At 45.0% G+C, this 25577-nt stretch overlaps 1 protein-coding gene across 1 annotated transcript in view; it reads right to left on the reverse strand.

Annotated features, from left to right (window-relative positions):
• The window catches only part of NAALADL1 (N-acetylated alpha-linked acidic dipeptidase like 1), a 362700-nt gene that overhangs the window by 48249 nt on the left and 288874 nt on the right, over positions 1–25577 (reverse strand). Inside the window, exons 16-17 of the mRNA XM_085625455.1 lie at positions 7812–7985; positions 6581–6668 (exon numbers count right to left, since the gene is read on the reverse strand). Coding sequence (XP_085481581.1) covers positions 6581–6668; positions 7812–7985 — 262 coding nt within the window. The remainder of the gene's footprint in view (positions 1–6580; positions 6669–7811; positions 7986–25577) is intronic.

The following is a 25577-nucleotide window of genomic DNA, read 5'->3' on the forward strand; positions in this document are numbered from 1 at the left end:
TGACAGGGTGGGCATGATTTCACACTTGAACCACTTCCCTTACATCAAATAAACCTATCTGAAGTCTTTGAAATTTTAATATGAAAATCTTGGACAGAGGCAACAATAGGTAATGTTTTGGCTGCAGGACTCCATAGGTGGATACAATAAATTGATTGTGGGTCTTTGCCTGTAGGATGTACTGATCGGCTTTTGACAATTGATTTTTGTAACAAACAACAGTGTCTCAAAGGTATTATTTGCAGGTCAAGTATATATGGCACAATTAATTGCGACTGATTAAATCCAAAGGGGAAGAAAACCAGGGAGTCATTTTCTTGTGAATGTAAAATGTATTTCAATTGACAAGCATGTTGGACATATTAAACTTGCAAGGAAGTCACTGTAGAAACTTGGAAATTGACTTATGCCGGCTGTCACGATTCATTCCTGCCGACGTTGCTGTCAACAAACAGCACGCACAACAGCCATTCTCATCCAGAGTAATCCTTTTACACAGTCTCTGTCGATTTCCAAGTTTCTACAGTGACTTCCTAGCAACCTTCTTGGACAGAGCCCCCCCCCCCCGTTTATCTCGACACTGCAATTTAAAATAAAAAGGTATCCTGGTCCTGATGATGGCCTAACACTTCTGCAGGCGGAAACGCTATCGACTTCCACAGCGGAAGTCCTAGCGCCCCTATTTACGGATACCCCACTCATCTGAAATTTTTTATTCATGTACCATTAATTGCCTGGGTATCCTGAATATGTAAAGCATTTCTTAAAATCCCACTTGTCTCTTGTTGCGCCCACCACCATTGCTGTATATACCACGCCAAGTGTCACTTGCACCGTCACTATACTTCACGAGCGCTTGTGCACAGTATTTTGTTGGTTACATGCCATTCATTGTAACGCAGTGCTACTGCCCCATGTGCTTGTACATATGAAGTATAATATGTCCAACATGCTTGTCAATTGAAATACATTTTACATTCACAAGAAAATGTCTCCCTGGTTTTCTCCCCCTTTGGATTTAATCAGTCGCAATTAATTGTGCCAGATATACTTGACCTGCGAATAATACCATTGAGACACTGTTGTTTGTTACAGATTATTGCCCTAGTCTCCTTGGGGTTTATGGGCTACCTCCTGTAGTCTGATACTGCCTAATTGATTATTGACAGCTTCCACAGAACAGATTTAAAGCATCCATAGGAAATGTTCAAGGACCACCAGGGAACTATTTGAAGTTCTGTCATAGACTTCTCTATGGCAGTATGCCAGCAAGAAGAAGATACATTGATCTGGGCTTGGCCAAGATGGAACTTAAAGCTCCCGGCCTCTGCCTTTTTAAATTTGAACTAAAACATCAATAGGTTTTGCTCTCTGTATTAGTACTAGTACTCAGTATTATCTGTGGCTCAATATTATCAGTCATTCCGTACTGGATGATACTTATGGCTCCAGGTTTTATGGTATATGTTGTAAATAGTTATGTCTGTCTTTAGCCATGTTTATTTTTGCCATCTTATTATCATTTATCCATATTTCTTTTGTGTTTCATGATCAGATGAAGGTGTACATGGTATATTTCCACCTTTATTTAATTGATAAATGTGTACCAATACTTTGATCGCCGGTCAAGTTTTAGCTAAGTAAGCAGCCAAATATAAATAATACACACATATAAAATAACTTTGGAACATTGGAGCACTTTTTTTTAAACTCTCCATGCCATCAAGCTACATGGGTATTGGCCTGGAAGTCTTTAATGATACTACAGTGAGACGGGGAAAAGCAGACCAATCTTCTGTATTTTTTGATAAAAAATACATACAGGAAAAACATAGTTTTCTGTCTGTATTTATCTGTAAAAATCAGTAAAAAAGAAAAACTGGGAGCCTTAATTATACTCTTGCATGCTGCCTCTTTTTCCAACATCTGGGTGCCATGCTGGCTTAAGAATTAGAGAGAGCCTACAGACTGAGTTTAACAGAGTCACCATAAAAGTAACTTTATCCCTTGAGGCTCTCTATTCTCTTCAGAACACTCTCTAAAGTCGAAGACATTTAGTTAGCATACTTAAAGAATGTTAGCAGCATGCAATTTTTGCCTGATTTTAAAATAATTTCTTTCGGAGAATGACCCCTCGCTACCCAACCTTTTGGAAATTATTTTCCTGCTGGCTGCACTGCTCGCTCAGTGGCTGAAGGATTGTTCACAAATGTTGCAACTTTGCTAATATCGAGGTAGTGGGGGTGGAAAGGCCTGTTTGTGGTAAAATGATCATCATCCTTGGCTGCTTCTCTGGTACTTATTGAATCTTAATGTAAAGTATAATAGTGTGCTGCAGATAATTTTATTTAAAGAATTTTATAAAGCACGGACGTGACTCATCCGGGTATCTGAGCGCTGAACAAATTGTAGACAGGTTATACAAACAGATTAAATGGCAAAACAGTTATAAGAGAGAAAAGAAAGAACTACAGAGCATACATCTAGCAGGTTGAATCACGATCAGATATTGTCAACATTAGAGTCATCCTGAGTAACAAACAGGGTTGTTAATAGAGATATTTTATTCATCGAAATCTTTTCATTTCTGTTTTGAAGGCAGTAATCGAAGGGTTGGTTCTGATAGTGGGTGGGAATGAGTTCAATATTCTAGTGGCTAGGCCAGAGAATGAACGTTGTCTTCTTGTTGAGCGTCTGCGGTTTCAGAAATAGGGAATTGGCACTTCTCAAGGAGCCACTGCCCCCTGACTGTTCAAGTTTATTGGGCAGGTAAATGGGAGTGTTGTGGTGTAGAGCCTTATGAGTCATGTAGGCTATTTTCAGCTGGATCCTTGCTTCAAGCAGGAGCCAGTTTAAAGATTTTAGGTCTGGACTGATATGATCAAATTTCCTAGATCCTGTGACTAGTCTAGCTGCTGAGTTCAGCACAGTCTCTCTTAGTGCATCATGAACAATATGTGTTAGCACGGTTACAGTGCTATGTCCCTTTCCGAAGCCAGATTGGCATTCGTACAGAAAATTTAATTTATCGATATGGTCACAGAGTTGCAAGTGCACACATTTTTCTAGGGCCATTGTTAGTGTGGGGAGGTTGGTAATGGGGCAAAAGTTGTTGAGGTCAGACTGATCTACATTAGGCTTTTCGAGTATAGGAGTGACGTGTCCTATTTTTAGACAGTCAGGAACCAAGCCCCGAGATAGGGATGCATTAATAATCCTAGTCCAGAGTGGTAAATTGGAGGATTGTAGTTCTTTGGTAGGTTTAGCGGGCACAGGATCAAATAAATGGTTGAAGGGTTTTAGAAATGTTATTATGTTGAGTATGTTGAATTCTGGAAATTTGAAAGCATTGCAGGAAGCATTGTTTTTGTGGAGAAGCTGGATTGGGGAGCATTCCCCTGTTGTTGAATGGGAAAGAGATTAGGAAGGGAATGGTTTAGTAGTTGTTGGGAGGCAAGATGCAGTTCTAATTCAATCTTCTTTGTCTTTTTCATGAAACGGGCGGAGAAGTCATTTCCAGAGAGTGATGATCCCTTATCTTCCAAATAGGAGTTAGGGTTGTGGGTTGCTTGTTGCTTGATATGTTCAAATACTTTTTTGGGTCTATTTTTGGCTTAATCTAGTTAAATCTTAAAGTATTCTGTTTTAGATATTCAAATGTGTTTATTATTGGCACTTCTCGTCAACCTCAAATGCTTGAGGTGAGAGAGGGAAGGAGAGATTCTCCAAGTTCTCTCAGCAACTCTTAACTTGCATCTTTCTACATTAATATTGCAGTTGAACCAGGGTTTGTACTGTTTGCAGGGGAGTCTTTTTAGCTATTTCGGAGCAACTGTTTAGAGAATGTCTGACATAGATTGGCAATAGTGATCTATTAGATCATTAACATTCACTATATTTGTAGGGGGTTGTAAGATGTTGTTGCTGATAGAAGATAGCTCGGTAAGGTTAATATTTCTTGGGTCTCTGGTTCATGGTTTGGTTTTACTTGGTTGACCCTTGGTTGACTAGCGTGTTTCCCATGAGAAGGAACAAAACTAGATAGTGATCAGACCAGTCACAAGATGATATGGATTCCATTTGTATGACATTGTCTTTGGCGATGATAAGGTCGAAGGTTGCCCCTCTATTATGTGTCGGGCCATTACATGATTGGGTGAGGTTGATGTCCAAGAGGAAGGCTTTGACGGTGTTCAGCAAATGGTCATTAGTGTCATTCCAGTGAATGTTGAAAACCTTGAGGAAGATATGGTTGGTGGTTTTGTCTGAGTTAGATACGATGGTCTTTATTAGCTGTTCAATCAAAGGAGATTGTTGCCCGGGTGGTGGTATAGAGTGTGTAGAGTGCATACTATCTTATTGTTGTTCCATATTGAATTTGGAGTGAGGAGGTAATAGCTCTCCTCCATTGTGCTCTTCTGTTTGTGAAGAAGAAAAGGTAATTAACTACGTTGCCTTTTTTGGGACAGATGTAGGAGTCAGAGATAAGAGTTTCAGAATTCCTTTAGAGTACTTTATGTTTAAAATTCTTCGTCGCATTTTTAGATAGGTTTGGAGGGTAAATGATATTGAAAGCATTGCAGCCCACCCAAGCCAATATATTATTGTTAGAACTGTGTGTGTATTGCTCCATGATGGATAAAGGTACTGAAGGCTTGTGGGGTAAAATGCTTGTAAAGGTAGTCAATGGAACTTCGGGGAATACAACTTTCTGCCGACTAAATAATTGCTTGAATAGTAGGGAGTATAGGCAGAAGTGAGGGGCTGTCAGAATGGGTGGAGGATAGAGTTAGAGATCTTCAGTGAATTTCCAGATAAAGAGAGAGATTGAAGCAGCAATGTATATTCCGACATAGCATTTATTAGCTGTGACAAGTCTGTCACTATAGGGCTTATAGAACTCATTCAATGGAGTGGTGGAGATCTCTGTGTCCATAACAAGATGGCTGCCCTATTAGAAAACTAGTGCTATGGCACTCATAGCCCTTCTTTCCTTTCTAGGAACCTGAAAAGAGAAATCAAGATTTGTTTTGGCTATTTAGTGTTTAGAGGGTCACCATATTGTGGGAGAGGTTTCCAGAGAATTGGGAATCCTAACATGGAGGCCCAGCAGCAATCACAGATCACCTGGTGCAGTTAGATATGCAGGGGGACCTTTCAAAATCTGCTGCTGGTCAGATTACACGTCGTCGGCGAGCAGTGGCCATGCTCTGCAGCTCTCTCCACCAGGGAGAGTCAGTAGTAGGGAGGGCAACCTCCTCAGCCCTCAGTGCAGGACAATAATAGAGAGAATAAAATAAAGCAAAAACAAAATCACGGGACCTGGTCTCAATAATAATTGTCCCTTCCTCTTAGAGACCAGCAGGGGGGCCTCGGGCTATGCCAACCAGTGAAAAAGACAGTCACAGGAACCTATGGGACCAGATCTTGTTTGTGGTCGTCCCCGCCTCGTAGGGATCAGCAGGGGAGGCCACAAGGCTATGCCAGGTAGTGGGAAGTCATCAGGTGGAGCCCGCAGCATTCGACATTCACGGAGCTGCCCGGCTCCCCATCTGATGACGAAGATCTCTTGCAGTCATTCTTGAAGATCCAGATTTGCCTTGGAGAACTGGAAGAATTCCTCAATGTGAAGTGATAAACTGAATCAAATTATCTTGATGGAGACAGCTAAACAGCATGACTTGTTGTTTGTGATGATGGACTAACACAAGGTGGACTTCCTTATTTGAAGGAGATACAGAGGGTGTCTAGTGAGCTGCAGGTAGGCACTGAAAGAGCACATGCTCTCTGAATCGAAGGGGTCACAGCAACAAGGTGAGCTGACTGGCCCGAAGGCAAATGCGGGGGCTCACTGGTCCAGGGGCAGTGTCAGGTGAGTTCAATGCCCATAATACAGACAGCTACATGGTGAGCTTACTAGACTGGATGGGGACAATGTGATTTCGAACTGATGACTATCATAGACACATCTTTTGTAGAAAGCACTTGTACTGGAACATTTGACGACGTTGCACATGCAATACCCAAGCCTGTCACAGTGTGTGCAAGCTCTATGAGGAATCTTATTGATCTCTTGATGCATCTGCACAGGCTGTACTCTGTCTACTAAGGCCCTAATATTGAGTTGAATGAAGCAGAATTCCCTTGTGGAATTCCACTTCACTTTATCATGAGGGGCCAGTTAAATTCACATGGACCTAATTTTACTGGCTGGAAAATCTTGCTGCTAAAATGAACTTGTCAGGGGGCTGAATTGTAGCCTCAACCTCTTCCCTGTCAGCGGCATTACCCTCAGACAAGGAATGCAGGGATCATGAAATGGTCCCTCTCTGCCAGCCAACACTACCCCTTCCCTCCCGCAACTTCCCACTCCCCTCCATTCAACCCACCTTACCTGAGACTCCACTACACACATTTACCACCTTGATTATACTAACCTTAGCCTAAAACAGCACAAAACCACACACACACATTTATAGCCACCTTTAGTAGGGACCTAAATGCCAGTATAGAAGCAGTATTCCTCTTTCCCTATGTTTTTATTCTATGGTGAGGATGGATGGACTGTTTCACTACTCACCGTTGGTCATTCTGCCGCAGGGCCGCTATGTGTTGTTCAATGCTGGCAGCTGCAGTTTTGAACTTGGCAATTGATTCTTCAAGCGGGGCTTCAGAAGGAAAAATAAGACAGTTGTAAAACTAAAAATGGAAAAAACACAATACAAAGTGTTTCAATGTAAAGAGCACACGAAATGCACTGCATGGGTGTCTCAATGAAGGGTTGTCTAGAGAGTAGCAGTTTCTACCAAATGGTGGTGGTGAGGTGGGGGGAGAAGAGGGGGGAAGGATAAAATAAATAAGAGCACCGCCATCCTCTTCTCCGGCAGCATGAAGCACACAGCTGCCCATCCCCTGGCCAATCATGACACTGCCTTATAGCAGCGTTGTGATTGGCCTCTGCACCATGTTTCGGCACTCAGAGAGGGACTGGGAGTCTGTGCATGTTCTCCACCCATAGGATAGAAATTCAGTGAGGGAGGTAAGGAATTTCACAGTTTAGATATAACTTTAGAAAAAGATTTATTTTATAGATGTAATGTGATGTGAGATGATGTTACTGGCATTTTTAATGCCCCTGATAGACGCAATGGGGCAACAATGGGGCAATATGTGGGTTGGTGAAGTACCAAAACTTTGTAGGAAAGGCAGGCCAATGTGAATTGTACTTCCAAAGGGAGTGAATGCTGAGATTTGAGGAAAGGTGAGATTTGTCTGCACTTTCCTCTCTCCACAACAAGACAGGTCGCAGAATGCAGCAGACATTCCAAGAAACAGCGTAGATTTCGGTAGCCATGTAAGCATGTCATTTCTATCATCTATATTAGAGAGAACCAGTAATTGGATCGCCAGCCTAAATTAGCAAGGAGAAAGGAAAGTTTCAGAGATGAACCTGGTTCCTGTCTTAGGTGGCATGGTGTGCAAATAACAAAAACGCTGGACTGGATGCGGCCCCGTGTAAAATTACCAGTGGCTGAGACTAATTCAAGCATTCCACATGTCCCTTTTTTCTATTCCACAGTAAAACGCTGATCACTTTTTGATATAATCTCGTGATTGCATTATTTTTTTTCCATTTTACTCCAAGAATCCCCACACAAACTGCAAAAAAGCTCAAGATCTCATATTTTCCCAAAGGTGATGACTTAATTGTAGCCCCAAACCTGAAAGTGACAACTTGATGACTGTTGCCATACCCAAAGCGGCACTTTATGTGTCCTCCCAACAGTCTACATTAAGACGCTCCAACTCACTCAGTTGAATTTTGCATGTTGTCAGGCCAGTGTTGTACTCAGTAGAAGCAGCTTTAAAGAAGGTGTCCAGTGTCTCCCCATAGTCGCTGACATTGAGTGGAAGAATAAGGCTGTCTGCCAAACGCAGGAGGATATTTCCAGCTGTCCTCGCCACAGCTTGATGACTGGTGAAACCTATAGGGAGAAACGTCATTTTGAAACCTTTAACTTTTATGGCAAACTCGAATAGCACAAGTCTGCTAGCAAGTTCTCTCACTTCATGACTATCTATCGCATTCGCTGCCTGCTTGAACGTTAATTTCCCTTTCCTGTTGAAGTGCTATTCGAGAGATGAGAATAATGCAATACACACCCTCTCGGTCAAGGTGCTTTTCCATGCCTAAACTAACATCTGAATGATCCTGGTGAAACTGGTACAAAAAGTGAGGAAAAACGGGTACTAAATATTTTCAGGAAATGACATATGAGAAGAAGGATTTTTCATGAGAAAAATACATTTAAAAGATAAATGTTGAATTGTACAAATTTCCAAACACTGCACTTGCAAAGCCTACTTATTGAATAGGGTCAACGTAAAAGGACCACTATTTTTTCCGAACCCTGGGATCGGAATAATAAATAATCCAGAGTTTACTCCAATAAACCCCATACCCCACAGTTGTCCCAAGATACATTTCGGGATATCAAACCTTTTGAAATATGCTGTGGAAAAAGCATGGCAAATACCAGCATGCATGGATATTGGCTCAGAACGCACCAACATCCACATTATCCCCATTATCAAGGTGAATCTCATTTTTTAAATATATTTTTATTGGCATTTATCATATAGGCAAGTGAACAGACAAATTACCAGCATTGTACATGACATTGCAAAATTCAATTCTGTTTGGGAATGCATTGTGTGGTACATTCCAATCTTAACATGTACCCATAAACCCATTAAGAGCATGTTATACAGCGCTGAAGTGATATTCGGTTTCCCCAATACTTTCAGTGAATATCGTAGCAGCGTAGCGGAAAATGTGCCCCTCATATGAATTCGTATCGTTTTCAGATACTGTCATTCAGGAGTTTAGTCTGGGGATGCTGGTTCATAAGAACGGCATGGTAAGGCGGGGGTTCAATCTATTTCCGGCCAAGTCTGTGGTCATCGTATTCTATACTATGCAGTTGGCATTCGCACAAGGGGGAGCTTTGGGAACAACACAGGTATGGGGGGGTACCCAGTCTCTCCTCAGTCTCTACCCACCCAAGTCTCAAGGAATACAGCTCAGAAATCTCCCCAGTGCTGGATGTCTCCACAAGGGATCGTATGTGCTAAAAGGTCCTAGGTCATATCAGTATCTTACTCCGACTCATTCGCATCCCCGCTCCTCTCTTCTCCGCTATGCGCCTGCATCAGGTGTTCCCCAGCATCAAGTAGCTCCTTCCACTGTTCAACTATGGGGCCATCTTAATCCTTTTGATTCCTCCCTAATTAGGACTCTACCCTCTGCCCCAACCCAGCAGGTTACATCCCGTTTCCAGATCCCTATCGGTGGAACATTGGCAGATCTCCAGGACATTGCTGTCCTCCTTTTGGCTAGTGCCATGGCCAGATCAATGAACCTATTTCTCACCTTACACTTGGGCGGTCAGGGAAAAATCCCCAGCAAGCTGACCTCGATTGTGGAGTCAAGGGTGCCCCCCAGATTAATACTGATCCTTGTAAATACATCATCCCAAAATTGACGCAACACTGTGCAGGCCCAGGTCATATGTATAAGGTCTGCATCACTGTGGTTACACCTCGGGCATCTGCACATTTCCCCACCGTATGCAACTTGAAGGCAGTTCGGGAGTCGGTTAAGTCATATGCACGAATTTGAATGGTATATATTTCAAACTTGTGTTATGGGAAACCTTCTTGGAGGATGCCAAAATACTGCTCCATTCCAAGTCAGTAAGTTCTCTGTTTAAGACCGTCTCCCATCACCTCCACAGTGTATGTAATGGAGTAAGTGATGCTGCTAATCAATGAAGCAAAGAACCATTTTACCTGATGCACAGACGATTCTAATGTAAATAATGAGTGCAGTACCAAATGTGTCTCAGGTTTCTCCTGGTCCCTACCCCCCAATATCCCGAAAGTACGGACCAGGGCTTTGTACCGCAGGAACTGCCCAGGGGAAAGCCACAGCTCTCAACTAGTTCCTTGAAGGGTACGAAAACTTTCTCCTGGTAGCAGTCCCCCACCGTCTCCAGCCCCGCCTTTGTCCAAGCTATCATTTGTTCGGATGTGAATATCGACCGTGTGTCACCATGGGGCAAACCAACCAGGTGCAACACTGGTACATATCGGGGTATCCGGGCCATTTTGGTCATGCAACCTTTCCAACACTACAGGGCCGTGATCTGCAGTATCGACCGGTAAGGCATTATCATTGTTGAGTCGAGCAGTTTAGCTACTAATAGGCCGGGGCGTGTATCAGGCTTCATCAAGAATGTTCCCTCAGTGTTCACTCCCTCCAACTACTACACTAGCCATTGCATTTGAGAAGACAGAAAATTAAGCACCCCAGGCCCCCCAATGTCATGGTGCAGTTTAGTGTCCTTAAAAGACTCTCCGCTGCCCATCTCCCCAAATAAGGTCCCGTAACAAGGAGTCCAATTGTTGAAAACATTACGTAGACATTAGGATCGGGAGGTTGACAAAGAAACATAGCAGACGAGGCAGTATGACCATTTTAGCTAGAGAAATTCTGGCCATGATAGGCAAGTGCAAAGAGCACCAAAAAGGAACGCAGGACCTAAGGGACCGAAGAGCTCTGTCTATATTACCCTCCCTCAGGTCATCAAGAGAGTGGAAGATGTGACTACCCAAATACTTGAAGGTGGTGTGTTCCCAATTAAGATCTACAGGTAGAGTTGGGGGTCGGGGCAGGACAGCAGCCACAGGAAACAGGTAGATCTTGTTTTTGTTGACCGGTTAACCCGATAGGAGCTCAAATCAACCTAGAAGGCCTAGTGATGCCTCAGAGCCCACCACAACATCCTTCAAGTAAATCAGGAGATCATCTGCATATAAAGAGATGATATGGTCTCGCCCATCCACTATCAAACCCATGCCCTTGCCTCCCTGTTGAAACAGTGCAGCTAGAGGCCCAAATGCCAGGGCAAATAAAAGGGGCAACAGAGGGCATCCCTGCCGAGTGCTGCAGGAGATCACATATTGTGTGGATACTGTTTTGCCCGTCCAAGCTCTCGCTGTCGACATGCGTATAACACTTTCACCCATTTCACCCAACCATCTCCGAGACCCACACGTGCCATGGTTCTTGAATAAATAGCCCCAGCCTATTGTGTTGAAAGCCTTTTCCAGGTCAATCAATAAGAGAGCCGCCTGCATGAGTGATCGAGCCTTTGAATGGTACAACACAGTATGCAGTCTATGCAGGTTGAAGGAGGTGTTCCGGGATTCAAGTTGAATCTCATGTAGGCAGAATTTATCACAGTAAATACATTTCCAACTCCATGGAGTCAGATTTTATCAAGTAATATCAAATGATAAACAAGATTATAACCACAAGGTTGCATACGTTCTGCACACAAAAGTGAGTACTTGTGCAAACCATACATTTTGAGTGCCTACACCTGAAGGATTTATAAATCAGCAACCCTTGGTACATTTTTACAGTGGGTGTGGCACATGTTGCACCAATCAGCAGTCACAACTTTATTTTGGATCAGGAACTACATTTTAACAAAAAAAGATAGTAGAGATGGGTTTAAGAACTGAAAAAATGTGGTCATGTTGTGCTGCAGAGATTCTGCTTAGGAACAGATCTATGCTTGGAACAATAGAACATCAGTATGTAGGGGACTGAGTTACTATACCAAATCAGTATCTATGAGCCCGAGTTCAACGAGCTATAGTGCCTCACTTTCCCTCCTAACCTTTCCAGAGAGACAAGTGATTTAGCACACCAGAACACAACACTCCTGACCCCCTCAGGGATCACAGTAATAGAACACACCCTTTAGTTTTCTCACTCGTATTTGTCCAGAGACACAAAGGAAGTTTACAATGTTTATTTAAAATATCATGCACTAAAATGCAATAATTATGCCACAATTAGAAAACAAATACATGTCAATAATGCCATCAGTATGGTTAATAAACCATATACAATAAACAGCCCTGTCATGTAATCTGATAGAGCTGGCTGAACCCTCCCCAACTACTGAAGCTAAGTGGTAGACCCAAGTGGTGTATATCTCTAGGTTTAATGGCAGACCCTGTACCTCAGCTTACATAGGTGGATGTTCTACATTTCAGCTGATGCAGCACTCTTGTCTCAGGACCTTCACTCTGTGTGCTTGTTTTAGCCCCTTTGATGCTCATGACGGAGCGGGTCCGTCATGAGCATCGGATGGGCTGTGCTCATGACAGAACCGCTCCATCATGGCACCCACCCATGGGGGAAGCGCTGGTGCTCCCCCCATGGGCAGCCCAACATTTTGCCACAAAGGGGGATGGCAGCAGAAGAGTTTCAGCTGCTACCCCTGACCCCCCCTCGGTGATCCTGTGACTTTAGCGTGCACAGAGCACGCCAACGTCATCAGGAAGCGCTGGGACGCCTGGGAGCCATTTGCTTCCAGGCATCCACAGAGGGAGGGTGAGTGCTGTGTGCTCCAGTGGGGCAGGGGGGGGGGCCTTTTGGAGTGTATTGAGGCATCGGGGGAGAGGAAAGAGTATTTCTTCTCCCCTGATGTCTCAATGTAGGGCATTCCTGCTGCACGATCGCGCACAGCGTCGCGATGGTGCAGTAGGAATGCCCTCAGTAGACACCCGGGATGTCTTTTTTATGTAAAGGAAGAGACCCCTTGGGCAAGGGTCGCTTCCTTATGGGGCAATTTTATTTTAAGACTTTTCTGCCCTCCTTGGGGACAGATCGCCCGAATTTGTTGGCGTTTCTGGCCCCAGGGGGGGCAGAAAAGCCCACTAGAGCCTGGGATTATTTAAAAATTAAAATGGAAGGGACCCCTTGAGCAAGGGTCACTTCCAGGGGGTCAATTTTTTTACTATGGGAATTCTGTCCCCCCTGGGGGCAGATTGGCCTGTTTTTTGGCCATTCTGCCCCCAGAATCCCCACTAGACACCAGGCAGTTATTTTAAATTGAAATGGAAGCGACCCCTTGGGCAAGGGTCACTTCCAGGGGGCCAATTTGTTTGTAATGGGAATTCTGCCCCCCCCCAGGGCAGATTGGCCTGTTTTTTTGCCTTTCTGCCCCGGGGGGGGGGGGGGGGCTGAAAACCCCACTAGGCACCAGGGATTTTGCTTTGTGTGTAATGGAAGCGACATGGTTGCTTCCAAGGGGGTAACATTTGGTTAATGTTTTTTCTGCCCCTCCTGGGGACAGATCTGCCCCTTTTTTTGGCCTTTCTGCCCTAAGCGGGAGGGGAGAGGCAGAAAACCCTACTAGGCACCAGGGATTTATTACTTTTGCAAGGGGGGCACAATTCTGTCTGCTGTTTTCTGCCCCACCTGGGGGACAGATTGGCCTGGCAGACAACCTCACCCGATCCCTTGGGCAAGATCACCCCCCATTTTTCTCAGCCCTATTTGAAGGCCCATCTGGCCGATTGACCATTTGGGTAGTGACATAGCGTGTTATAATGCTAATTGTTTTATTTCTTGTGAATTGCAATTGTAATGCTCTATTTCTCCCTTTTTGTTCTAGTTCAAGGCTTTTGCTCTTTAGACTGTTCCAGGTTGCGGTTTCATTACTGGTGGTTCTGCTGTTTGTGTAGTTTCATGTGTTTGGTAAGATACTTTTTTTTGTACAATGTAAATGAGTTTCATTTCTCTGCATGAATGTGTTTTTTGCAAATGATGTAATAATAGCAGTATGTTTGGCTTCTGTTTTTTGAGTGTCAAAAACTTTTTGCATTTGTGCTTGATGTGTATTTTGTTGCCTTGTGAGTAATTGGTTTTGTTTTTTTCATTCTAGTGGGATAGTGTTGGCTTTTGCTGTGTCTCTGCAGAGTAGGCTCTGGTGAGTGTAGCTGTCTCTAGCAAGTCAATCGTATAGTTTTTGAGTATATAGATCTTTGTGATAAAGGCACACATTTCTTTACTTACTTATTTTGCACAGTGTTGGTTGTTGTTTACTTGTTTGTGCAGTCTCCTTTCTTAGTAAGGATAATGGCTAGCCGCAGGATTACTGCTCAGCAGATTGTTGGTATGCTTTTTGAGTCTTTCTCTGACCATGGTTCAGAGACTGGCTCTGCATCTGAGGCAGAGGAGGGAGGGGAAGATTCAGGCAGTGAGTTTTCTCTCTACATGAATCATCGGATGATGAAGCTACTCTCAGTGCGGATGCAGCTACTCTTAGTGCGGATGAAGTGCCTGTGTTAGAGGAGGACATTGATGTGCAGATAGTGGGGGCTACAAGGCTTCCCGTTGGTATAGTGCGGCAAGAGGCATCTGGGCTGCAGCCTGGGGCTGCAAGGCTTCCCGTTGAAAGTGCTGACCTCTGGGTTGCCCCAGGCATGGTGCAGCCGGCATTGCCAGACTTTACTGGTGTTCCAGGGTGTAGAGTGAATACTGAAAACTTTTTGCCGATAAATGTTTTTCAGTTGTTTATGGACGATGTATTTTTGCCATGGATTTTTGAGCAGACTAATTTGTATGCCGAACAGTTTTTGAGGGACAACAGTGCCAACCTTAAGCCCCACTCTAGAGCTACCCGGTGGACTCCCACAAATCTGGAAGAGATGAAGAATTTCTTGGGTTTAACTTTTCTGATGGGCTTGCTAAGGAAGACATCAGTGTCCTCATATTGGTCTACTAGTCCCTTGATGGCAACAGCTATATTTCCGGCAGTCATGAGTCGTGATAGGTATTTGCTTCTGCTTCAGATGCAGCATTTTGTCGATAAGAGTTTAGCGTTGGCACAAGATCACCCTGATTATGTCTTTTTAAGATTCGGACTGTCATTGATCACTTTGTTGATCGATTTTCTGAGATCTATGCTCCAGGGAAAGAAATAGCAGTGGGTGAGTCTTTGGTGTTGTTCAAGGGCCGTTTGGTTTTTAGGCAATACATTCTTAGTAAGAGGGCACGCTATGGAATTAAGCTGTTTATGCTGTGTGACAGTAGGACTGGATATGTCTCTAATTTCAGGGTGTACACCGGTAAGGAATCCAGGATTAACCCCCCTGGTTGTCCGTCCACTTTTGGAGTGACTGAGAAAATTGTGTGGGAACTTGGTAGAGGATTTTTTAACAAAGGCCACCATTTATATGTAGATAACTTCTACACTGGTTTCCGGATGTTCTGGAAATTGGCCAAAGTGGACACTGTTGCTTGTGGCACAATCCGCTCTAACCGTAAAGGTTTCCCAAAAGAACTTGTTTGTCAAAAGTTTGTGCGGGGACAGTGCAGTGCGTTGCGTTGCGAGGAGCTTCTAGCTGTGAAGTTTTCAGACAGGAGAGATGTCTACATGCTGACTACCATCCATGATGAAAGCACTTCACCTGTGACTGTTTGGGGTCAGGTTGCTTAAGCACGCAAACCTGTGTGCATTTTAGACTATAAAAGGCACATGGGTGGAGTTGATAGAGTAGATCAGAGGTTGGAACCTTACGCTGCTCTTCGTAAGGCTTACATTTGGTATAAGAAGTTGGCTATCCATCTTTTCCACTTGGCAACCTTTAATGCTTTTGTTGTATTCAAGGATTCTTGTCCTGATGAACACAAGGTATGAGAGGCAACACAAGAGTGAATTAGCTAATACAGTGTGATACTAAACAGATTTTATAATACACACAGGACTTGTAAGATTTTCAAGTTTTTTCTTTATTTCATTGATGTTGTCACATTCACAGCCAACGCGTTTCGCCCAAACATGGGCTTCTTCAAGGCTGTTGGAGATCATACAAAAGGTCATATCAGATTTATTAATATTAAAAACATGTTTAGTCGACAAACAGCAATGTTCCTATTCTAGCGAAGGATAGAGACGTGAGCACCACAGTGCTCACGTCTCTATCCTTCGCTAGAATAGGAACATTGCTGTTTGTCGACTAAACATGTTTTTAATATTAATAAATCTGATATGACCTTTTGTATGATCTCCAACAGCCTTGAAGAAGCCCATGTTTGGGCGAAACGCGTTGGCTGTGAATGTGACAACATCAATGAAATAAAGAAAAAACTTGAAAATCTTACAAGTCCTGTGTGTATTATAAAATCTGTTTAGTATCACACTGTATTAGCTAATTCACTCTTGTGTTGCCTCTCATACCTTGTGTTCATCCTTATTGTCTATGGTCTTTTAAGCGGCTGGCCATTTGAGGTGGGCAACACGTGTATTACTTAAAAGTGACATGTTCAGGCAGTGTATATGTGCTTAACCTAGCTGCTTACTTCTCAAATATCTGATTCTTGTCCTGAGTCAAAGATGACTTTTGCTAAGTTTCAGGAGTCTGTAATAGGCAGCCTTGTTTTAGTGGAACCGGGAAGTGCTCCTAGAGTTGGAGTGGTGGAGGATGTGGCTAGATTGAAAGATTGCCACTTTCCTGATCACATTTCTCCCACACCCTCAAAAGACTTTCCCAGTAGGAGATGTAGAGTCTGTTGGCGAAAAGGTATTCAGAAGGAGACTAGTATGTACTGCCCCAAGTGTCCTTCTAACCCTGGCCTGTGTGTGCCTGCTTGTTTTAGACTGTACCACACACAAAATTATTTTTGGGAGCATCCATGAGTGCTAATGTGAACTGCCTAGTCTCTATTAATTTATATCTTTTGTTCAGTTTCAAGGTTAGCATTTGTGCAATGTATTTAGTTTCAGATTTTGTGTTAGTAGATTTGGATCTATTTGCAATTTGTTTGTGTTTTCCTTTTTGTATAAAAAATCCTAAATGTGATGGCGGTGTGTGTAGGCTGGCACTTGGCTGGTGGTGTGCATGTACTGGCGCTTGGCTGGCGGTGTGTGAGGGCTGGTGCTTGGCTGGTGGCGTGCGTGGACTGGCACTTGGTTGGCGGTGTGCCTGGACTGGCGCTTGGCTGGCGGTGTGCCTGGACTGGCGCTTGCCTGGCGGTGTGCCTGGACTGGTGCTTGGCTGGCAGTGTGCGTGAACTGGCACTTGGCTGGTGGTGTGTGTGGTCTGGAGCTTGGCTGGCAATGTGCGTGGACTGGAGCTTGGCTGGCGGTGTGCGTGAACTGGCGTTTGGCTGGTGGTGTGCTTGGACTGACGCTTGGCTGGCGGTGTGGGTGGACTTGCGCTTGGCTGGCGGTGTGAGTGGACTGGCGCTTGGCTGGCAGTGTGGGTGGACTTGTGCTTGGCTGGCGGTGTGTGAGTAGTGACTTGCTGCTGGTCACTACACACACTGCTAGACAAACACCACTCCACGCTATCCGTGAGCTGGTGTGGTTGCTGTCAGGAATGTGAGTGTTGTAATGTGCTGGGCCCGAGGCTGGCGGTGTGAATGGTTTTGTATGTGTCACATGTATGAAAGGTGCATGAATGGCCTGTAAAGAGATTGGTGCCTTCTCGTGGTTTTACAGCTCACGAGCAGTGAGTCAATGGTTCAGTTTCTCGTCCTTTGAATTATTAACAGTGCATTTCATTTTTTTGAAATCTCTGGTTAATACAACTGTATATACTAAACCATTACTCACCCTCGTGCCAAATCCAACAAGTATGTATGTGTGCTTGACGAATAGGTGGTTGTTCAGAAATATTTGTCTTTTCTGTTTTTGTCAAGCAGGGTGTACCTTGTCCCTTCTTGTGACTGTTGTAATGTGTTGGTTTTGTGCCTGGTGGTGTGAATGGTCTTGTGTGTATCATGTATGAAAGGTGTGTGAAGGGCCTGTAAAGCTGTTGGTGCCTTGTCATGGCTTCACAGCTCACGAGCTGTGAGTCAATGGTTCAGTTTTTTGTCCTTTCAATTATTGACAGTTTATTTAATTTTTGTGAAATCTCTTGTTAATAGAATTTTATATGCTGAACCATCACTCACCCTCGTGCCAAATCCAACCAGTATGTGTGTGTGCATGAGGAATAGATGGCCGTGCAGTAATCTTTGTCTTTTTTGTCTCTCTGCCAGGGTGTACATTTCATCTAACAAAAACCTACCAACTGTAGATTTTGTCGTAAACTAAACATCCATGTGAGTACATGGTGTTGTCTCTCTTGTGAATCCCAACAAGTTATCTTACCCACAATGTCCTGCAAACCTCAAAATGTGACTGTCACATTTTCCTTGCATTATTGTGCTCACATTTTCACGCTGCAGAAAGTAACAACAAATTTCCATTCCCCCCAGCATTCCTTCAAGTATCCTAATAGAAATGGTACCTTACTTGTGTGGGTGGGCCAAGTACCCGCGGCAGGGAAGGGCCCAAAACCTATTGATGCGACATCAAAATTACCTATCACAAACCAACCTCGTTTGGCAAGGGGGGGTCCCATGAGTTTTTGGCCCGCGGCTCGGCGGCCATCTATGGAAACCTACCAAACCCACACATTTCTGGAAACTAGACACCCGGGGGAGTCCAGCGAGGTATGGCTTGTGTGGGTCCCCCAACATTCTCCTACCCAGAATCCCCTGCACACCTCACATTTCGCTGAAAAAAAATCACTTTTTTCTCAAATTTCTGTGTGGGAAAGTTCTGCAATCTGCGTGGATCCACAAATTTCCTCCCACCCAGTGTTCCCCCAGGTCTTCCAATAAAAATGGTACCTCGCTCGTGTGGGTGGATCAAGGACCCACAACAGGCAAGGGCCCAAAACCTATTGAGGCGACATCAAAATTACCCATCACAAACCAACCTGGTTTTGCAAGGGGGGGTCCCATGAGTTATTGGCCTGGGGCATGGAGACCATCTAGGGAAACCTAACAAACCCACACATTTCTGGAAAATAGACACCCGGGGGAGTCCATTGAGGTATGGCTTGCGTGGGTACCCCAACATTCTCCTACCCAGAATCCCCTGCAAACCTCAAATTTCGCTGAAAGAAATCACTTTTTTCTCAAATTTCTGTTTGGGAAAGTTCTGGAATCTGCGTGGACCCACAAATTTCCTCCCACCCAGTGTTCCCCCAGGTCTTCCGATAAAAATGGTACCTCGCTCGTGTGGGTGGATCCAGGACCCACGACAGGCAAGGGCCCAAAACCTATTGAGGCGACATCAAAATTACCCATCACAAACCAACCTCGTTTTGCAAGGGGGGGTCCCATGAGTTTTTGGCCCGGGGCTCGGCGGCCAACTAAGGAAACCTACCAAACCCACATATTTCTGGTAACTAGACACCCGGGGGACTCCAGCGAGGTATGGCTTGTGTGGGTCCCCCAACATTCTCCTACCCAGAATCCCCTGCAAACCTTACATTTCGCTGAAAAAATCACTTTTTTCTCAAATTTCTGTGTGGGAAAGTACTGCAATCTGCGTGGATCCACAAATTTCCTCCCACCCAGTGTTCCTCCAGGTCTTCCAATAAAAATGGTACATCGCTCGTGTGGGTGGATCAAGGACCCACGACAGGCAAGGGCCCAAAACCTATTGAGGCGACATCAAAATTACCCATCACAAACCAACCTGGTTTTGCAAGGGGGGGTCCCATGAGTGTTTGGCCTGGGGCTCGGCGACCATCTAGGGAAACCTACCAAATCCACACATTTCTGGAAACTAGACACCTGGGGGAGTCCAGCGAGGTATGGCTTGCGTGGGTCCCCCAACATTCTCCTACCCAGAATCCCCTGCAACCCTCAAATTTCGCTGAAAGAAATCACTTTTTTCTCAAATTTCTGTTTGGGAAAGTTCTGGAATCTGCGTGGATCCACAAATATCCTCCCACCCAGCGTTACTCCAGGTCTCCCGATAAATGGAACCTCACTTGTGTGGGTAGACATAGTGGCTGCAACAGGAAATGGCCCAAATCGTACTTCAAAATTACCTATAACAAAACTACCTGGTTTTGGGGGGGCACCTGAGATTTTGGCCCCCAACTCGGCGGCCACCTTGGGAAAGTACCAAACCCAAACTTTTCTGAAAAGTAGACACCCGGGGTAGTTCAATGAGGTATGGCTTGCGTGGATCCCCCAACGTTTTCCTACCCAGAATGCCATGCAAACCTCAAATTTAGCTGAACAAAACACATTTTCCACATATGTCTCACATATGTATCATTTTACTCGGGAGACTCAGGCGAATGCTGTGGGGTAAGACATTTGTGCCAGCACGGCGATTCCACACAAAAATATGTGGAAAATTTTTCAGCTAAATTTGAGGTTAGCATGGCATTCTGGGTAGGAAAACGTTGGGGGATCCACACAAGCCATATCTCATTGCACTCTTCCGGGTGTCTACTTTTCGAAAATGTTTGAGTTTGGTACTTTGCCAAGATGGCCGCCAAGCCCGGGGCCAAAATCTCAGGTGCCCCCCCCCCCCCAAACCAGGTAGTTTTGTTATAGGTCATCTTGAAATTTTGAAATCTCCACAGTACAATTTGAGCCATTTCCTGTTGCAGCCACTATGCCTACCCACACAAGTGAGGTACCATTTTTATCGGGAGACCTGGGAAACGCTGGGTGTGAGGAAATTTGTGGATCCACACAGATTCCACAACTTTCCCACACAGAATTTTTTTTAAAAAGTGATTATTTCAGCAAAAATTGAGGTTTGAAGTGGATTCTTGGTAGGAGAATGTTGGGGGGCCCACGCAAGCCATACCTCGCTGGACTCCCCCGCGTGTCTAGTTTTCAGAAATGTGTGGGATTGGTAGGTTTCCCTAGATGGCCGCTGAGCCCCGGGCCAAAAACTCATGGGACCCCCCTTGCAAAACCAGGTTGGTTTGTGATAGGTAATTTTGATGTCGCCTCAATAGGTTTTGGGCCCTTGCCTGTCGCAGGTCATTGACCCACCCATGCAAGTGAGGTACCATTTTTCTCTGAAGACTTTGGGAAATGCGGGATGGGTGCAAATTTGTGGATCCACGCAGATTCCAGAACTTTCCACCACAGAAATGTGAGGAAAATGTGTTTTTTTTGGACAGTTGTTTAGGTTTGCAAGGGATTCTGGGTAATAGAACCTGGTGAGGGGCAGTCAAGTCACCCCATCCTTGATTCCCCTGGGTGTCTAGTTTTCAAAAATGTATAGGTTTGCTAGGTTTCCCTGGGTCCCGGCAGAGCTAGGGTTCAAAAACTACAGCTAGGCACTTTGCCAAAAAAGGGTAATTTTTCACTGTGAAATTGTGTGTATCCATGTTGCGTTTTGCATCGTTTACTGTTGCGGGCACTAGGTCTACCCACACAAGTGAGGTCCCATTTTTTCTTGGAAGACTTTGGGGAACGCGGGGTTGGTGGAAATATGTGGATCCACGCAGATTCCAGAACTTTCCACCACAGAAATGTAGGGAAAATGTGTTTTTTGGGACAATTGTTTAAGTTTCCAAGGGATTCGGAGTAACAGAACCTGGTAAGAGCCAGTCAAGTCACCCTATCCTGGATTCCCCAGGGTTTCTAGTTTTCATAAATGTATAGGTTTGCTAGGTTTCCCTAGGTGCCAGCAGAGCTAGGGTTCAAAAACTACAGCTAGGCACTTTGCCAAAAAAGGGTCATTTTTCACTGTGAAATTGTGGTGTGTCTACGTTGTGTTTTGCGCCGTTTCCTGTCGCGGGCACTAGGCCTACCCACACAAGTGAGGTGCCATTTTTCTCGGAAGACTTTGGGAAACACGGGGTGGGTGGAAATTTGTGGATCCACGCAGATTCCAGAACTTTCCATCACAGAAATGTGAGGAAAATGTGTTTTTTTAAAAAAAATCTTTTTTTTAGGTTTGCAAGGGATTCTGGGTAACAGAACCTGGTGAGAGGCAGTTAAGTCACCCCATCCTGGATTCCCCTGGGTGTCTAGTTTTCAAAAATGTATAGGTTTGCTAGGTTTTCCTAGGTGCCGGCAGAGCTCGGGTTCAAAAACTACAGCTAGGCACTTTGCTAAAAAAGAGTCATTTTTCACTGTGAAATTGTGGTGTGTCCACGTTGCGTTTTGCGCCATTTCCTGTCGCGGGCACTAGGCCTACCCACACAAGTGAGGTACCATTTTTATCGGAAGACTTAGGGTAATTCAGATTTGTAAAGCAACTGTTATTACCTATTGACTTTTGATGCATTTGTGCCTTCCAAATGAAAGACAATGTGTAAAAAAGAAGTCATTTTGAAAAATGACCGATAATTCTCATGCTAGTATGAGTATTCCCAATTTCGGAAATGTGCAAATATCTACTGTTTCTAAACTCTAAATTTTGTTCCCATTTCAGAAATACATAGGTGTCTTTCATACCGATTTTTCCATGTATACATTTTCCCAGAATAATTGCTATCTACCCGGTACATAATAAAAAACCATTGCAAGATCGGCCCTTGGCCTCGGACTATCATCCTGATTCCTATCCTTGCCGATTTTCGTGGTGCAACGCGTGCGACGACGCGCTGACTGCGCCGCCGCTTTCCCGAAGTCTTAGCCCGCCCGGATGCCGGAGTTCTTGGTGCCTTTGTTCCCCGCACTGGACCCCTGCTCTACTGTGGCCTCGGCCGGCCCCCGGGAAGCGTCGCAGTCACCGGACCCGCTGGTGCAAATCTGAGCTCCGAGGTCCCGATCCCGCCTCACGCCACGGACTGTCGCCAGAAGAGCCGGGGGAGAGACGCCCGGACACCTCCGGCACCCTGCACCTGACGGGCTGGAGCTAGAGGGTAAGCCCCGGCGTGGCGGGTCTCCTACCCCGCTCTGTGGACCACGCTGTGGAAGGCTGCAGACCCCCTTCTTCTATGGTCTAGTCGGCTGCAAAGAGAGCCCGAGGGAGGGGAAGCGACTGTTGGCTTTCACCTGTTGCGGCGCAGACCTGTTGGGAATTGCCTCCTTGTCACGACCCCCCCCTGGCCACGGTACCGTTCAGCGGTAAAACATGGCGCTGATTGCCTGCTCGCTGCTGGGGGGTGATGCTCCGGTCTCGCCCGCTGCCCGCTTCGCCCTCCCTCTACCAGACTCCAGCTCCCCAGTGCCGTCCCGGATTGCTGCCGCTGTGGGGGCGCAGCTTCCGCTGACATACGGCTCCGTTCTGGCTGCCCTGCAGGACTTTCGTCTGCAATTGTGTGTCGGCTTGCAAACGCTGAGTGAGCGGTTCGACTCTACACTGTCTGCTGCGGGTCGTGAGCGCCCCGTTTGTGATCAACAAGACGTGAGTCTGCCAGTGCTTTGGTCCTCCTGCGGGGAAGCAACGACTGGGTATAACGGTGCTACACTGGTGTCCGCATTTGGCTTTCCCGGCGCTCAGGATCCATCGCTCTCCTGCTCAATGGCGGATACTTTGTTTCCCCGGTCATTGCTGCCTGCTTTGTTGTTGCCTGCCTCACCGTGCCCGCAGGAGTTTCCAGCTGAACTACACCTGACGACCTCGAGGAACTGTTCACGGTGGCCTACGGCCCCTTTTATGTGGAACTCATGTACTCTACAAGCCAGGTCTGGATTTTATATGGTGTGCAAGGGGACCTCAATAGATGATCGGCGGCCATTTTGTGACTCTACTTCTCCATCTTCTTCCAAGCGGCCATATTGTCTTTGTCTGTTCGGGATGCGGGGCATTCACGAGGGGGCGGGTCTAATCGTAAGCCCGCGATCGGGCCAGGGCTAGATTACTTTCTATCATCATGGTTTCTCGGACGGGCTGGACTGGGACTGGAATTGTTTGCATATGTTGTGCGCACTCGTCGCGATCTGTCTGCCTTCATTTTCTTGTTGTTACATGCTATCTTCACACGACCGCCTTTGGGTGTAGTGGGGTTTCAGTGTGTGGAGGCTTGGTTGGCCGGTGGTGTCGGGCGCTCCGAGGATACGTGGGCTCCTCCCCGCCTCCTTTCTTCTTTCTTCTCTTAGTTTCTTCACTCTATTCCTACTTTCTCTCTCGTCTATATTTCGGGTTCATTGGGCGACAGGCACTATGCTGGGGGGGGGGCAGGCCATAGCCTCCGCATTGGTGTAGGGTGGGGGGGTAATTTACTGTTTCTTTTTAGTTCTATGGGCCTCTTTCTTTCATGTCTTTGCGCTATACTTGTTTCGATTTGGGGTCCGGGTGTGGGGTGGATTGAGTGGGGGCGGCTTTTAGGGGGTGCGTATTTACTACTGTGATGATCCTGTTATCTAACTGCATCGCCTTACTGTATGAGATTTTCTATGGCTGTTTTAATGATGCTGCTGCTCTCCAGTGTATGAAGCCATCTCGCGGACTCGAATCTCCTTGTTTCTATCCTTCACTGACTTTTTTCTCGATGAAAAATTTTTTTGGGAAACCTTAAAATTAACCTTCACTTCTCCTTCCCCTGGTGTCAAGGATCCCTCCAGTGTATGAATCCTGAATCGTTGCTAATCTTGACCTTGACGCACAGGGGATGTACTGTTTGTCTCTGTGCTCAACCGTATTGTGGCCGGCCTGATGGTTGTAGGCCCGTATTTGTTCTTTTACTATGCACAAATAAAGGTTTTTAAAAAAAAAAAAAAAATAAACCATTGCAAGTCGCTGCTCAGTTTTTGGCTCTGGGTTCGTCGGGTTCTTGGGGAACCTACAAGTCCTATATATCCCCACAACCAGTAAGGTCCAGCAGATGTTACAGTATATTGCTTTGAAAGAGCTGTCATAATTAGAAGAAGTTACAGTTGAAACGTTGACACAAAAGGCTGTTTTTTTCAACTAATTTTCAATATTTCCTATATGTAACTGTTAGTTTCTATAAAGAAACCTTGAAGGATCTGCACAAATGAATTTAGAATTCTGTCTACTTTTCTAAAATGTATAGCTTTCCAGGATCCATTATTGCTTTCATACCATACCATTAACTGGAAGGAGGTTGAAAGCACAAATAATTGTAAAAATAAGCTTTGTCCCAGAAAAATGCCAAAACTGTGTCAAACATTTTGGTTTTCTGACAAATGTCTGTCATTCCCTAAAAGCTGGGAAAATGGTGATTTTAGCCCCACAAACCCTTTTTTGATACCATTTGCAGGGAAAAACCCAGACACTTTCATTTGCAGCACTTTTTTCCATTTTCCCCCAAAAAACAACAAAATTTAGCTGTATTTTGGCAACTTTCTGGGTCCCCTCCAGGTGAATCCACAAACTCTGGGTACCTTTAGAATCCCCAGGATGTTGGAAGGAAAGGACACAAATTTGGCGTGGATACCTTATGTGGTCAAAAAGTTACCGGGGCCTAAGTGCGAACTACCCCAAATAGCCAAAAAAAGGCTTAGCACAGGAGGGGAAAAGGCCTAGCAGCGAAGGGGTTAAGAACCCCTATCCTCAGTTATATGACAAGATATGTGTATTCAAAACAGCAGCTGCATTCTTTTATTATGTCCAGGTGCTAGTGTCTGACCAGAGAGAGTAACAAGGGGCAATGTTGTTTGATCTTGCCTAGGCTGGTCAGACTAAATCCCAGGAAAAGAATAAAAATGCGAAAACATATGCTGGTTCTGTGTGAAAAGTCAATGTGGCACAAAAGCAAGCGTGATATTTAGTAATGTGTGCAAAACAAAAGCAGCCTACAATGTGCATAATTAGGCTAACAAAGGGAAAACGACAATGGACCATACAAGAAACACATGACACCCTCCCTTTGGTCAGGATAATAGCACAATAAATCATTAAAAAATACTGAGAGATAAACAAACTCAAAGCATAATTCATAAAATTGTATTTTAGTAATTAAATTATATAGGAAATGAT

Source organism: Triturus cristatus, chromosome 9 (assembly GCF_964204655.1).
Source record: "Triturus cristatus chromosome 9, aTriCri1.1, whole genome shotgun sequence".
Taxonomy (NCBI): Eukaryota; Metazoa; Chordata; class Amphibia; order Caudata; family Salamandridae; genus Triturus; species Triturus cristatus.